This window comes from Protobothrops mucrosquamatus, unplaced genomic scaffold (genome assembly GCF_001527695.2).
Source record: "Protobothrops mucrosquamatus isolate PMUCROS unplaced genomic scaffold, P.Mucros_1.0 scaffold_177, whole genome shotgun sequence".
Lineage (NCBI taxonomy): Eukaryota > Metazoa > Chordata > Lepidosauria > Squamata > Viperidae > Protobothrops > Protobothrops mucrosquamatus.
Genome location: NW_015386253.1, coordinates 4,082,306 through 4,095,790, shown reverse-complemented (window position 1 = coordinate 4,095,790; position 13,485 = coordinate 4,082,306). Strand labels below are relative to the sequence as shown.

Here is a 13,485-nt window from a genome sequence, read left to right as displayed (position 1 = left end):
TGACAGTAATGCACTTATATCACTGGGGCCTGAAGTTGAAATTTTAAGTCTCTAAAGCTTTTGGAGAAGTTAATTTTTTTTAAAGGTGCACATTTTAAGATATATTTCATCAACTCTCTTTCCTCCTCCCCCTAAGGCAAACTGCCGGCCCACGGGCTGGTTTCATCATACCGGAGCCGTGCCCACCCCATTGCTGGCAATGGCGAAAAAGCTCCGATACGTTGCGCGACGTCATGTGACGTCGCGAGTTTGACATGTCTGCCCTAAGGTTTAAGTAATCTAAGATGGAGATTTTGCCACTTCATTTTAAGAGCACATTTCTGGGACTTTCTGCAGTGTGTTTAGCCTGGAAAAGATATAGTTAAAGCTCATAGCTATTTGAAAATATGTATCAGGATGTCACAATGATATTATTCCAAAGAATTCAAATTACAGTGTAGATTCTAAGCACAAGGAAAAGAACTTCAGATTAAATGTTAGAACAAACATTCTCATGGAAAATACTGTTTTAGAAAGTCTCCTTCTGTTACACATTTGCAGGCAACCTAGATGACTGCTATTTCCATAATGATTTTCCATGTCAGCAAGGTTGGGCTACATGACTTTAGAAGTTCATCTTGATTTGTTTTCATGAAGTTCTCTCATTCTCTTTGTCCATACTTAAGAAAACTTAAGTATTCCCACATTCTATTTTTGTCATATGATTTCATATTCAAACACTGCTGGAATATTCAAGGATGTGTCCAATGAGAATTGGCCACACTGCTATGTTAACAACAGAATAGTAATATCAAAGTAAAGTAGTTGAAAGAAGTAATAGAACCAACAGGGCTTGGCAAGCAAATGTTTTAAGAGTAGGAGCTGTCTACACTTTTGCTTTCTTTGGTTAGCTAAGGGAACAAGGAGGAAATGTTAGTTAGCTTGGAATACAAACTATATTTATGGAGAGACCCCTAAGGAAGTGAGTTTCCCTCAACATCACAATGAGAAGATGGCACGCTCAGTAGCCATAGACCGTCTTCAGGCAGAAGATTAGAAATGGAAATAAAATGGTCAATTTTTATTACACAAACCATCTTGTAACATATATGTCTTTTCAGTTGGCATTTTGGGTTTTGAGAATGAGAGTGAGGACATCTAGACCTGATCACTGTTCCTATAGTTTCTTTCTGTTTAGATCAAAAGAAGTACTTTTCTGCTTAAACAATGAGTAAATTTTCAGAGAGAAGATTTTGCTACAATAAATGTCTTTCGTCACATGCTAGAAATAATTTTTCCAGAGCACTGCTGGCAACATCACATTACAGTAGCATGGAAGTAATAATATGATCACAATATACTATGCTTTGAGATTATTAATAGACAGAGAGACGTTGATACAGAGAATGATTATACTTTTTAGCCATTTTATTATTGCTTGATTTTCATTCATGGGATCATTTTAGCAGAAAATGAGGAGAAAAGACGCATCAATTGCAATGTACTGTTTGTACTATCCAAAGTATGCATGCAACTCAAGTACAACTACATTCTCCATAACACTTGCACTATTTGTGAACTTTTCCAGAGAGTATTTAAATGATCTATTATTCATTCCTTGAGCACTGAAGCACTTGCTCATTATGCTATTCATGCAGAAGAATGGCACAACACAACACCAAAGCTTCTCACTCCAGTTAAAAGTAAGCTTTCACAATCACTTTTGCTTTTAACAGTCTGAACAACCCACCAGTCTTTCCGTTTTTGACCAAACATTTTGACAGTGTAGTCAAATATTTTTAAAATCATTTCCTTGTATTAAAGAAAAGGTACATATGGTGTTATTCGTATGGTCGGCTTTTGAGTACACAATATATTTTTGTCACCAGAAGGACTGAACAGGAACTGCACTCTAGGGGAGAACTAATACATTGCTTTTCATTCTGGTCATAATCTATATTAATGTTTCTCAGCTTTGGCAACTTTAAATGTGTGGATTTCAACTCCCAGCTTTCTCCACCCCAACCTGGCTGGGGAATTGTGGGAGTTAAGAAGCCCAGACATCTTAAAGCTGCCAAGATTGAGAAACACTAATTTAGATCAAGGGCCCACAATTAGCAAGAAGTAGAGCTTCCATTTATTTCAGTGGAAGTTTCCCATCCATGCAAATAGTGTGAGGATCTGATGGTTTATAACTGCAGCAGCATCAAACAGTCCAGCACGAAGAGGAGAAGTTAGGTTAAGATTGTAACAATGAAAAAGAATGGAACTAAAATATATCTTGCTGTTTTCCTAGCCCACAACCAAGATTTCTTAAATTTAGCAAGGCTATCTCTCTTCAGTTACACACTAGAAACAGGATATATTATTTATAATATAGCACTTTTTTGAAGGCCTAAATCCCTGCTGTAGCATCACAGATAAGAATCACATTATTCAGTGGCTGTATTTTTTTTTAAAAGAGCACAAGTAGAACAATACCCTCAAAAGAAATAGTGAGTTTACAAATATACAGTATATTTAAGTAAGTATGTTTGTGTATATGTGTGATATTTCTCAACTTACCTCGGTCCTGTGAACAAGCTGTTGGGTTGCATCATCGTTCATTCGGAAGATTTCCAGAAAGGGATCAGATTTGCTGAAGAAATCCTGAAATGGAAAACATGGCACTTTTTTATTGTCAAAATTCTTGGATTGTTTCACACAATCTTATTTGCTTGCCTACTGAATAGGGGAAAAGCCAGTTTTTGTTTAATCTTTCAATCAATATCTACTTCTATTTCAGCTGCTTCTTTTCCAAATAGCCTCACATGTCCCGGCATAAGAACTTCATCCTATCTGTGAAATGGTGGTGATACTATTATGGCTTGGGCTGGCTTTGCTGCTTCTGGACCAGGGTAGCTTACCAGAAAGTTAATGTCTTGGAATGGCAAAGTCTCAACCTTAATCTTATAGAAATGTTGTGGAAAGACTTGAAGTGGGCAATTCTCATGAGGAAGCCTACAAATATCTAAAATTCTCCAAGCTGATTTGTAGGGATGATCAATAGCTACTGGAATTTTTTAGTTATTGCTGGCCAAGAGAGCACAGCAATTACTGAAAACAAAAGTTCACATATTTTTGCCACACACAAATATGCAGCCTTGGATCATTTTCCTCAAAAAATAAATGAAGAAATATAACTTTTTTTCACTCATTTAATTGAATTTTCTTTATCTAGCTTTCTATAGAAAACATGTTTTAGATTATTGATAAAGAGAAATATTGAATAGAGGTCTAAACTTTGTGTGTGTGTGTGTGTGTTTGAATTTTTCCCTTTCAGATAATGTAAAATTATTTTGTTCATCTATGCTTGACACTTCAAGATGAAATGAAATGAAAATAGTAGTCACCATCCTATGAATAAGTAACAGTTGGTGACTTCCCCACTTGGAATGACATTGTTAAAAGTTTGGACAATCTCAATTTGATTACATAAACACTACTTTGTAGTTTTCTTGGCCACATTATGAATGTGAGTTGCCACTATCTTTTTCTTGATTTTTTAAAAATGTTCTTCTGAATACACAGGTCTGTTTTTTTCAGGTGGTTTTCCTGAACAGTTCTGATTTTTCACCTTGATCTTCTAACCAAGTACAAACCACTTGTCTATGCTTAGATTTTTTGGGGGGAAGAGTAGCTCATATCATCTAGACATGTTCACTTTCTATAAATGAGAAGTAGTCAACTCCAACTGAATACAAAACGTTGCTAGAGAAAATCTTAATAACACCTCTGATGCAGATAACACAGGGAATTTTTGGGAATTTTTAACATATAGTAAACAGATATGTATACCAAATTCACTGAACTCTCAAATCAAATGAATATATCACAGTTCATTCCATCACAAGCTTATTTATGTCTTTGACTTTACAGTAAATAAAAGATCCCACAGCATACAAAGAAAAGAAAAAAGAAACAGTTATCAGATTAAAACACCCAAAGAGAAATAAATACAATATACACTACATAAAAGATGTATACACTACATAAAAGAGCAAATTAACTTAAAAAGATAAGCAAATTATCAAAATTCCTAGACAGTTAAATATCTAACAGCTTTGATAAGTGCAGTGAATTTAGTGAACTTCTGAAGATATGTGGTGATGTATCTGCTTAGAACAGGCAGAGATCTCATCCTTCAATAAATTGGTTATGGATTAAAAGAAACATTATTAATTTAGTTTGCCATGCTGTGTAGAAGAGGCATGACAAGAGGATGATGTGGGAAAATATTTCTGTTTCCTTCAGTGGACTAGGGAAAAGTTGTTCTCACACAGGAACACTGTGAAATCTTTTTTCTAACAGGGAAGATGATAGGACATTACCAACCTGTGGGTTGGTAAAGGATACTTGTTAAATATGCCACATTAGAAAGCTATCTCCCATACAAGCTTGCTGTTATAGGGTTATTTATTAGGTTCACAGGCTAATAAAAATTCAAGAGATAGTCTAGTAAGCACACAGCAGCAATTTTCCATTAGAATATCTGCAAAAGAGTTTATCTCTATTCACTTTATTTAATAATTAAATAAAAATGGATTACATTTCCACTTTAGGATAACTCAGAAAATATGTTATTCTATATGAATAATAATAACTTGCTGAAATTCCTAACTGATTCTATTTGGTCAATTGACCTGGAGAGTTGATGCATAATCTTGTTTGCTTCAGACTCAGTTGAGTCTGGAACATCCCTAGGAAAAACTCTATTGACGAACTTAATAACTATAATGATAACTGCCTTCTTTTCAAGGCACCGTGTTCAACAGATTACAGAGTACATTTGTGTAAACAAAGAAAAATCAACTACTGGTGCACCTGTTCTTTTGTATCTTGGGGCGTGCCTTTTTCCCCTCTCCTTTTTTTTCTTTTTTTGCATGACCAGAAGCTTTCAAACAATATATAACAGATCCCTATAATTTCATACTGTCTAAAAATGTGACTACATTAAATCTCTGAAAAATTAAACACAATGAGCTGAGGTTAAAACTTCACAATCAAGAACAAACTGTTCTCCCAATAAGGATAATTCACCTTTCAGATGAGCCACAAAACAAAGGTTTTAGATATTTAGAGTGATTAAAGATACCTAACTTAGAGATGTTATTAACCTTTGCACCTTAGTCAAATTACAGATTCATTACACTTTCTAACCTAAATATTGCTGGCAGTTTTAATTAGATTTGTGGTTTCCTTCTAATCCCATACAGACTATGCTGTAAACTTTGCATGTATTCATACAGTATTAGCAATATTCTTTTTTTTAAAAAAGAAAGTCTTCTGTCTGTTCTATTTACATAATCAACTTTTGCTGTAATATAGGTACATTTTAAAATTGATATACTTGTATCTCAATGGTAGAGAACCTTTAAGGAGATATACTAAGCTCTAGTTAATTAAATATATAAATCTTAGCAAAGACATAAATGGATATTGGTGAAAAGAAATCCAAGCTTGTTTCAGGACTGAATTTTGCCTTCTGGTGCCATCTTTTTACAAGAGGCCTGACTTAAAGCTACCATATTAAATTTCCTATCATGTAACATTGCTTACCAAAAATCTGGAAAATTAAATGATGGTTTCCCAATTCAGCCACTCAACAGGAGGGCCATTGCACAATTAGTTTGAACTTATTAAGGCCCAGATGCAAATGCTGGGTTTCATGACCTCATTTTTTCCAGTTTGAACATGGAAAACCATGAGTCTTTGATGTTACTTCAAGAGCGTTATTTAATTTCCATCAACTGTATAACTATTTACTGATTATTCAAGTAAGAATGGTATGGCAAAACTGGATTCATTTGATCAGAAATTATATATTTGCTTCAAAGTTGGTTTTGGGAATGTCATTTAAATCTTGCCAACACAATCTCAAAATGAGATACTTAAAATTTTATATACTGACATTATCTTGTCTCTTATCAATGCTTGTCCTAATAGCACAGTACATTTAGATAGTGGGAAGGGTTATGTTCTTACATTCTGTATCGTATTTACTCAAAAGATCAATAGTTTCTAAAAAGTTAAAACTTTACATGAATTTATTTACTGTAATAATAACATTAAATTTAGACACAGCTATGTATAAGTTGCTTCTATATGGGAACAGTGCTCAGTGTTTATTTACAGATGTATCACTGGGAATCAGAAGATATATAAATTTAATATATTATGGCTGGTCACACAGTCATCCAGATATATAGACTGCATTTGGCATTTCAACCCACCTATCGAGTCCTTTCCAATGACTCGGGATAGGCAGTTGTTAACTTGATAGTGTTATTATTATTATTTGGAGATACTTTATCAAAAAGATTAGTATCTTTTCTTCCTTCTTCACTGTTTTTTCTATCCTATCCTATCCATTCCATTTTTTTATTCTATCAACTGCCTCCTTCTTCATATCACTCTTAACTTTTCTACTTGGCTTCCCTATAAGCTTTAGAGGAATGCAACTAATCTACCATTTTGTCAAAGATGGAGGTAACATCTATGACATCTTTTTTTCATGCGTTTTGAGCTACAGGACCAAATTTAAGGTATAGAGTAGTATTTATATTTTTGCTTGAGTCCATCTGAATTCTGTAATATTTATTCTGAGATATGTAAAGTAAGAGATAAGGTAAGGTATAAATATTGTAGAATAAAACAGAGCATAAATAAAACTCAAAATCATTTCTAAAATAAATAACTTTTTCTTAATGAATGTCTATCTTCTCTGGTTAAATGGCCAAAATATTTTGGCAGGAACACATGAAAAGCACTAAGTTTCTGGATACCTGATACATTAGCTGGAAAAATCTCCTGGGATGAGGGTAGCATGCTCAATAATTCAGACTCAAACATTTGATCAAATTTATATTGCAAGATGTCAGCTTTAAATGTTATTGTCTGTGATAAGTTGGAAGAAGCCAACTGCTGTGATTGTTGGCATTTTAAATAAACAAGGTCCCCACATAATTAAATTGTCTTTTTCCTAATTACATTCCATTGGGAATTTTACTCCCTCATTTCTATGCAACTTGACGAAAGCCTCATTATGTGGATTAATCTGACAATCTCCAATATGTTTAATAACATTAGCACTACAAAAATAGCTGCAGGGGAGGATGTCTCATTAAATCACATTTGTCTGCATTTCTCTTTCATTCAGTAAGGTTAAAATAAAACAGTTGGCTTACCTTGTCATCTAATTTTCTTGCACTAAAGGAAAGCTCAACATAGTCATCATTGCCAGATAATTCTTCAGCGATTACCTGTGTGAAAAGCCACAGTTACATTTCAAAGGGAATGAAGAATAAAATCTCAGGCAACACAATCTAATGATGTGCATGCATGGAGAACAGAAGGATTCATGAGGCTCATAATGTGATAACTTCACTATCAGGAATGGAACACAAATGCTAGTATATTATTCCATTTCTGCATTCTTGAAGGCCATGTTCTCCAGAACATGACTGGGAGTCAGAAGTATACACATTCTTCCAAACATTTGATATATAACATTATTTTATATGTTGATACATGTTATCTGAAACATTTTATCATGTATATATTTGATCTATGAATCATAATTATTATGCCCATATCCATTTTATTGTGTATATTATATTATAATATCACAATATGCATATTATACCTATTGTGTATTATGCATTGCTGTATTGTTGCCACCACAATATTTCATTTTGCATATTGATCTGAAAAAGCTTCATTTTGATTTAAAAATGAAAACTAAACACACAATCATTCAAGCACAATCGTGGTCCTTCTCTAACCCTTTGAGAGTTAAAAGCCAGACTTTTCTAGAAATATGTTAAGGTATTACACACAATGTCTATGGACAGTTATAATATGCAAATGTGATGTCACTCCCAATATTCATTTACTGAAAAATGTTGTTTACTGTTTAAAGGAAACAGGGAGGCTTGTTTGTCTCCATCAAATAAAACATGAGAGCCACTAGAAACCAGATAAAATGGCTTTGAGATTGAAGTTTGGCCAATGAACTGTCTTCAATGTGTTTGTGATTTGAAATGATGTGCTTAATTGTTATGGTCTTGCTCTACACATGCCCAAACATGCAAAAAGAGCAAAAGAACTACCGTGTTTCCCCGAAAATAAGACTTAACCAGATAATAAGCCCTAGCATGATTTTTCAGGATGCTCATAATATAAGCCCTACCCCAAAATAAGCCCCGATTAAGATCGTCAGCCAGACAGACGCATTTAGTATCATACAGTATTTTCCCCAAAATAAGCCCTATAACTGGAAAATAAGCCCTAATGCGTCTTTTGGAGCAAAAATTAATATAAGACCTATCTTATTTTCAGGGTATATGAGCTGAGCAGAAACATATCTATGGGCTATACTCATTATGGTGCTTATGTTTCTCTAAATACATGAAAAAAGCTTCTATATGAGTAAATTTTATGAATGTAACTTAACAAGATGAGCAATAGACACTCCTGTCCCTTTTCCATGCATTCAGGGAGAATGAAATGGTTGAGAATAGAGCAATGATATTATATAATTACAAATTGGAGTTTGACACTCAGTATTTGTAATTCTGTCACCCAAGACAGTCTACTCAGTCACAGGCCTATAAAAATCTACAAGAATCTCAAATGTTTGGAAAGACAAATTTGATATTATTTACTACTCTGCAAATGGCAATTTATGTGCAAAAAGTACTCCATTTCAATTTTGTATATAACTCACATAATCTCTTGTATTTTGTTTATTCCTGCCTGGATAAAAAATAATTGAATTGCACAGAATACCAATTCAGTGAGAGTTATGACAGTACAGAACATATTTGTCTGTTCATTTTGGCACTTTGAAGCTCACAAAATATCTTTAAGGTGTTTGATGTGCAGTTGTATGATTAAAATCTGTTTAGAAAAAAAAATGTTGCTACCTTATTGTGTGCATATGCTTTTATTTTCTTAAAGTTAATGAAAGCCTTTGTCAATCAAGTACATTCTGATATGCTATTCTAATCTGATATGCTATTCTAAAACATAAGGGCATTCTGCAGGGTCTGCTCAGAGGAGTCAATATCTACAACATGTAAGGGGGAGACTTGTAAACTAAACTCCACCCCTTCTCTTCATGAAATAAAGGAGCAGGGATTTGGAATTGTGATGCTCTGCCTGCTATCTTCAACTGTTGATCACTGCCCTCCCCACACACACTACTAATGGGCCCACTCACTGAGGACACCAGTTTGGTCAAGGCTGGTTTCATTATATTTTTCAGACAAATATTGTTAGGCATTTGATTAGTCCTAAACAAAACTACTGTTCCAGGCTTACTGCTGAGGTGACACATGCTAATTCCATTTATATTTCATGTCATGGGGCTCATTTAATTAGGTTATAGATCCCTCATAACAATTTCAAATTCCATTCCAATTTAGAATGTAGTATTTATATTCACATAGTAATATTATAATGGTTATTCCATTCTTTATGTAATGGGAAATTAATGAAAATAATATAGTTCCCTGAGATATCGCTTTCCCCAGTAACTTTTAACCTAAAAGTACCTATTTCAGTAGTGCTTTTCAGATTTCAAAGTTGTAAAAATAAAACAGAGAAGTGAAAGTTTCACAAAGAATTACATGTGGTGAGATAAAATTAGATTTTAAAAGGAAAATGGTTTGGGTTAAGAGGACAGCAACCACTCTGCTGTTGTTCTATAACCTAAGGATAACAATTGCTGATTTGAAATTGAAGGAATATATACCCTAGTGCCTTCCAGCTATTTTGAATAGCAATTGAAGTTTTTGGCAATTGCCTATACTGGTTTCAGTATATAAAGCTAGTAATTTGCTTCTCTGCCTGTAAACTAGTCTACTGCACGCATATTTTATGAAGAGCACACCTTACCGTTCAATAAGTTAACATAAATATTTTTAAACACATGCTATGTTTTATCATTGTCAGGTTTTGGAAACATACGCCAACAAAGAATTTGCATTTAAAACTCAGCAAAGATGGGCAAAGCTAATGTTAAATATGAATTACTCTTTTTTCACTCAAGATGAAAGGGAGAAAATATTACTACCAGATAGACCTACCGTTATGGAAGATTTGCCTGCTGTGTTGCCATGTTTCAATAAAGATTTTGAAAGTTTTCTCTGAGAAACAATCTGTATGAAATAAAAAAGGAAAATTGATGAAACAAGCCACAGTTTATGTCTAGATGATATATGCATGCAGCTTACTGAATAATTAACAGAAAACAAAATTAAAAAGTCTATGCCACATAATTTTAAAATTTAAAACAGTAAAATTTAAGCCAGAAAAGTAAGTGCAATAGTCCACAATATTTGGAGAAAAATTCCTATGTTAAATACTGCAACATATGGAGGAGTAAATGAATCATACAAGAAAGAAGACAACAAATTCCAGACTTCTGATGTAGCCAGAGAGAAGCCCATTTCAGTTATTTTATTTCTGCTTAGACATCACTGCTACCCTCTGGAACAGCCGTCTACAATAGGGCTAAAAGATCTACAGACCTGTCATTTTCTGAGTTTCCAGTTATCTGTCATGTACTCACTTAATTTCCTAGAGAAAATATGACCTGCACCTGTTTTCTCATAGCTTTGCAGTAAATCAGTATAAGCAATAGCTGCTATAGCAGAGGAAAGAAAACTCTGAAAAAGAAGGTTTAGAAAGCAAAGGTTTATTATCCAGCCACAGGAACTAAAGATTAAATGCAAGATCAATAAAAAATGTTCTTGTTTGCTTTAAAAATCCATTAAAAATAACCTATTTAACACTTTAGTTCTGAGATAAAATGCTATTTGCTATTCATTACAGGAAAAAAATGGTAATTCTCTTGCAAAAAAAAATGGGTAGAGACTTTTTTTTTGATGCACTACGTTAGCTTTATATAATGCATGTCATATGGGAGCAGAATGAAAGTTCTGATGTATACAATATAGTTGAACCAAAGGTTATGCTCACCTCTTAAGAGATGAATCAGACGCAGCCCACCAAAAACAAGAGGGAGTTGTAACAAACATTAAATCTGATTTAATTTAATATAGTGCATATTTAAATTTGCTCCAGCAGGGGGCAGCAGCAAATTCACCTCACCTTACCTTGGAAGCTAAAGTTCTTGTCTTGATTAGGGAAAAAAATGTTAATATGCCAAGCCTAGCGAAATCTAAAAAGGCTACTAAGGGCTAAAAATCTACTTCATGGATGCAGCCACCAGAAATGAGCCAGAAATACCAGTAATAATGTAAATAACATTAAATGTTTAATGTGTAAATAACAGTGGTATTGCAATATCAGTAATTGGTTTGTGGCCAGTTGAAGATTTGAACCCATATTTCACTGTCTTAATCCAAAGTCAATACTTTGCAAATAATTTCATTAAGATGTGTGATCTTGGACAAGCTGCAGTATGATCTGACTAATTCTGCCTATATCACTGCACTATCTGAAGAAAAAAATAGAGGAGATTATTTTAGCCAGTTTGAGCAACTTCCTAGACAGACAGGAATAAAAAGGGAGTAAATAATACAATAAAAATGAGACAGGTTACAATTCTGTCAATAAAATACCTAAGAAGATTTCTGATGGAGCTTAGTATGCTGAAATATGTACTCACACAAAAGCAGTGTTTTCATAAATAGAACAGCTGGGCTTATTTTGATCACTGTATTGTTCATTTCCATTAAAGGGCAATTTGTGTAATGTTGCCACAGTAAATAATTTCTGGATAGAAATGCATCTTATGTCAGTTGTCAAATTGAAAATAAAATAGAAGCATTTGGCAGTTCAATGTCTTCATCAATTCCTTCAAGAGTAATTAATAATTACTGATTGCAGGACATCACTTATGTAATTGAGAGGAAATCAATTTCTGGTGGCATTAAACTGCCCTTTGAATATGCATGCTAAGTTGTGCTACGAAGCTAGGCGCTTCAGAAAACATGTTTATTGCTTATTCATAGGTGTAAAAATTCCCTATCAGCTTACTAACTTGTAAAGAAGCATATTGCAACTAAGGAGTACACATAAGAAGCAACCGACAGATGAAATTCAAAAGCCATCAAAAATGGAGGCTCAGGGTTCAGGCACCATGACAGAATTCTGATATGGCTGAATAAATAGATTTTCTTGAAAGCCACCCGACTGTCAAAACATTCAGCTTTAATGTTTTTTCTTCAATGATAGAAAAAAACCTGATTCTTAGAAAGTTGAATGGCATCTATCAATTTATACACAAAATAATTTGCACAAGTTGGTTTCATGAAATACAGCAGCTGTGGAAAATCTTGCTAGAATCCCATATTTACCAAATCTCAAATAAAGCAAAAAATAGCAGCTAGATAATTATATTTCTTTTAAATTCTGTATCTGATTTTCAGACACAAGTGTACAAGTCCCTGAAGCTTTCTTGGCAAGGTTTTTCAGAAGCGATTTGTCACTGCCTTCTTCCTAAGGCTGAAAGTCACCCACTGGCTTTGTGCCCAAGGAAGAACTAGAACTCACAGTCTTCTGTTTTCTACCGTGATATCTTAACCACTATACAAACTGACTCTCTATATAATTAAATAAACCTATAAACTGACAGAGCTTCTAAATTTTACATGTAGGGAATAACGGTGTGGGGACTGCAAGACACAATTACATGGATTGGCAACCTGCAGTCCTCTAAATACAGTAATGCTGAGCCAGAATTTCCAGCAGCTCCACAATCCATAATGACAAATGGTAGGAGATATAGGTTAACAATACACAGACAATCACCTATTCTGCATCCATATACAACTGGATTATGTCCACAGGGATTATATACATTTTTTAAAAAATGTAAAAACTTTAAAAATCATGTATATCTGTGTATGTAAGAGTGAGGCAACCATGAGAACTAATGATGAGCATTTCATGAAATTGAAACTGGTACTCGCCACTTCACTAGAAGGGGTTGCTAACATTTTACCCTCACTTTGGAATACTATCAGGTCCAGAACTCCCCCCCCCAATTTTGGGATTAATGACCAGATTCCTAACACCACTGACCTTTATGGATATTCCATATTTTTGCATGAAGCTCTACCACAGTGACATACTAAGAAATTTGACATCTGGAACAGATGTTTTTTAACACTTTCATTCTCTATATTACAAAATTATGTTCAGTAATAACTATGAAATGAAATGGATAATAACAATGGCCAGAAAAAATAGAAAGTGAAATAAATAAATATATATTTGTTTTCGTAGATTTTCATGGACTCTACTCGGTCCCCAGGGATCTTAGACCCTCCGGCCCGGGATCACCGGCTGATGTTATGCAATGCCAGGTCCGTGGTAAATAAGGCCCCCCTCATTCAAGAACTTATTCAAGAGGGGGGTGCGGACCTGGCAGGGATCACCGAGACCTGGCTGGGCATGGAAGGGGGTGTACCCCTCGTGGACATCTGCCCGCCG

At 34.3% G+C, this 13,485-nt stretch overlaps 1 protein-coding gene across 1 annotated transcript in view; it reads right to left on the bottom strand.

Moving 5' to 3' along the window:
- The window catches only part of LOC107293525 (copine-4), a 132,660-nt gene that overhangs the window by 45,328 nt on the left and 73,847 nt on the right, over nucleotides 1-13,485 (bottom strand). The window contains exons 3-5 of the mRNA XM_015822682.1: nucleotides 10,110-10,181; nucleotides 7,206-7,280; nucleotides 2,545-2,628 (exon numbers count right to left, since the gene is read on the bottom strand). Of these exons, the coding sequence (XP_015678168.1) occupies nucleotides 2,545-2,628; nucleotides 7,206-7,280; nucleotides 10,110-10,181 (231 nt within the window). The remainder of the gene's footprint in view (nucleotides 1-2,544; nucleotides 2,629-7,205; nucleotides 7,281-10,109; nucleotides 10,182-13,485) is intronic.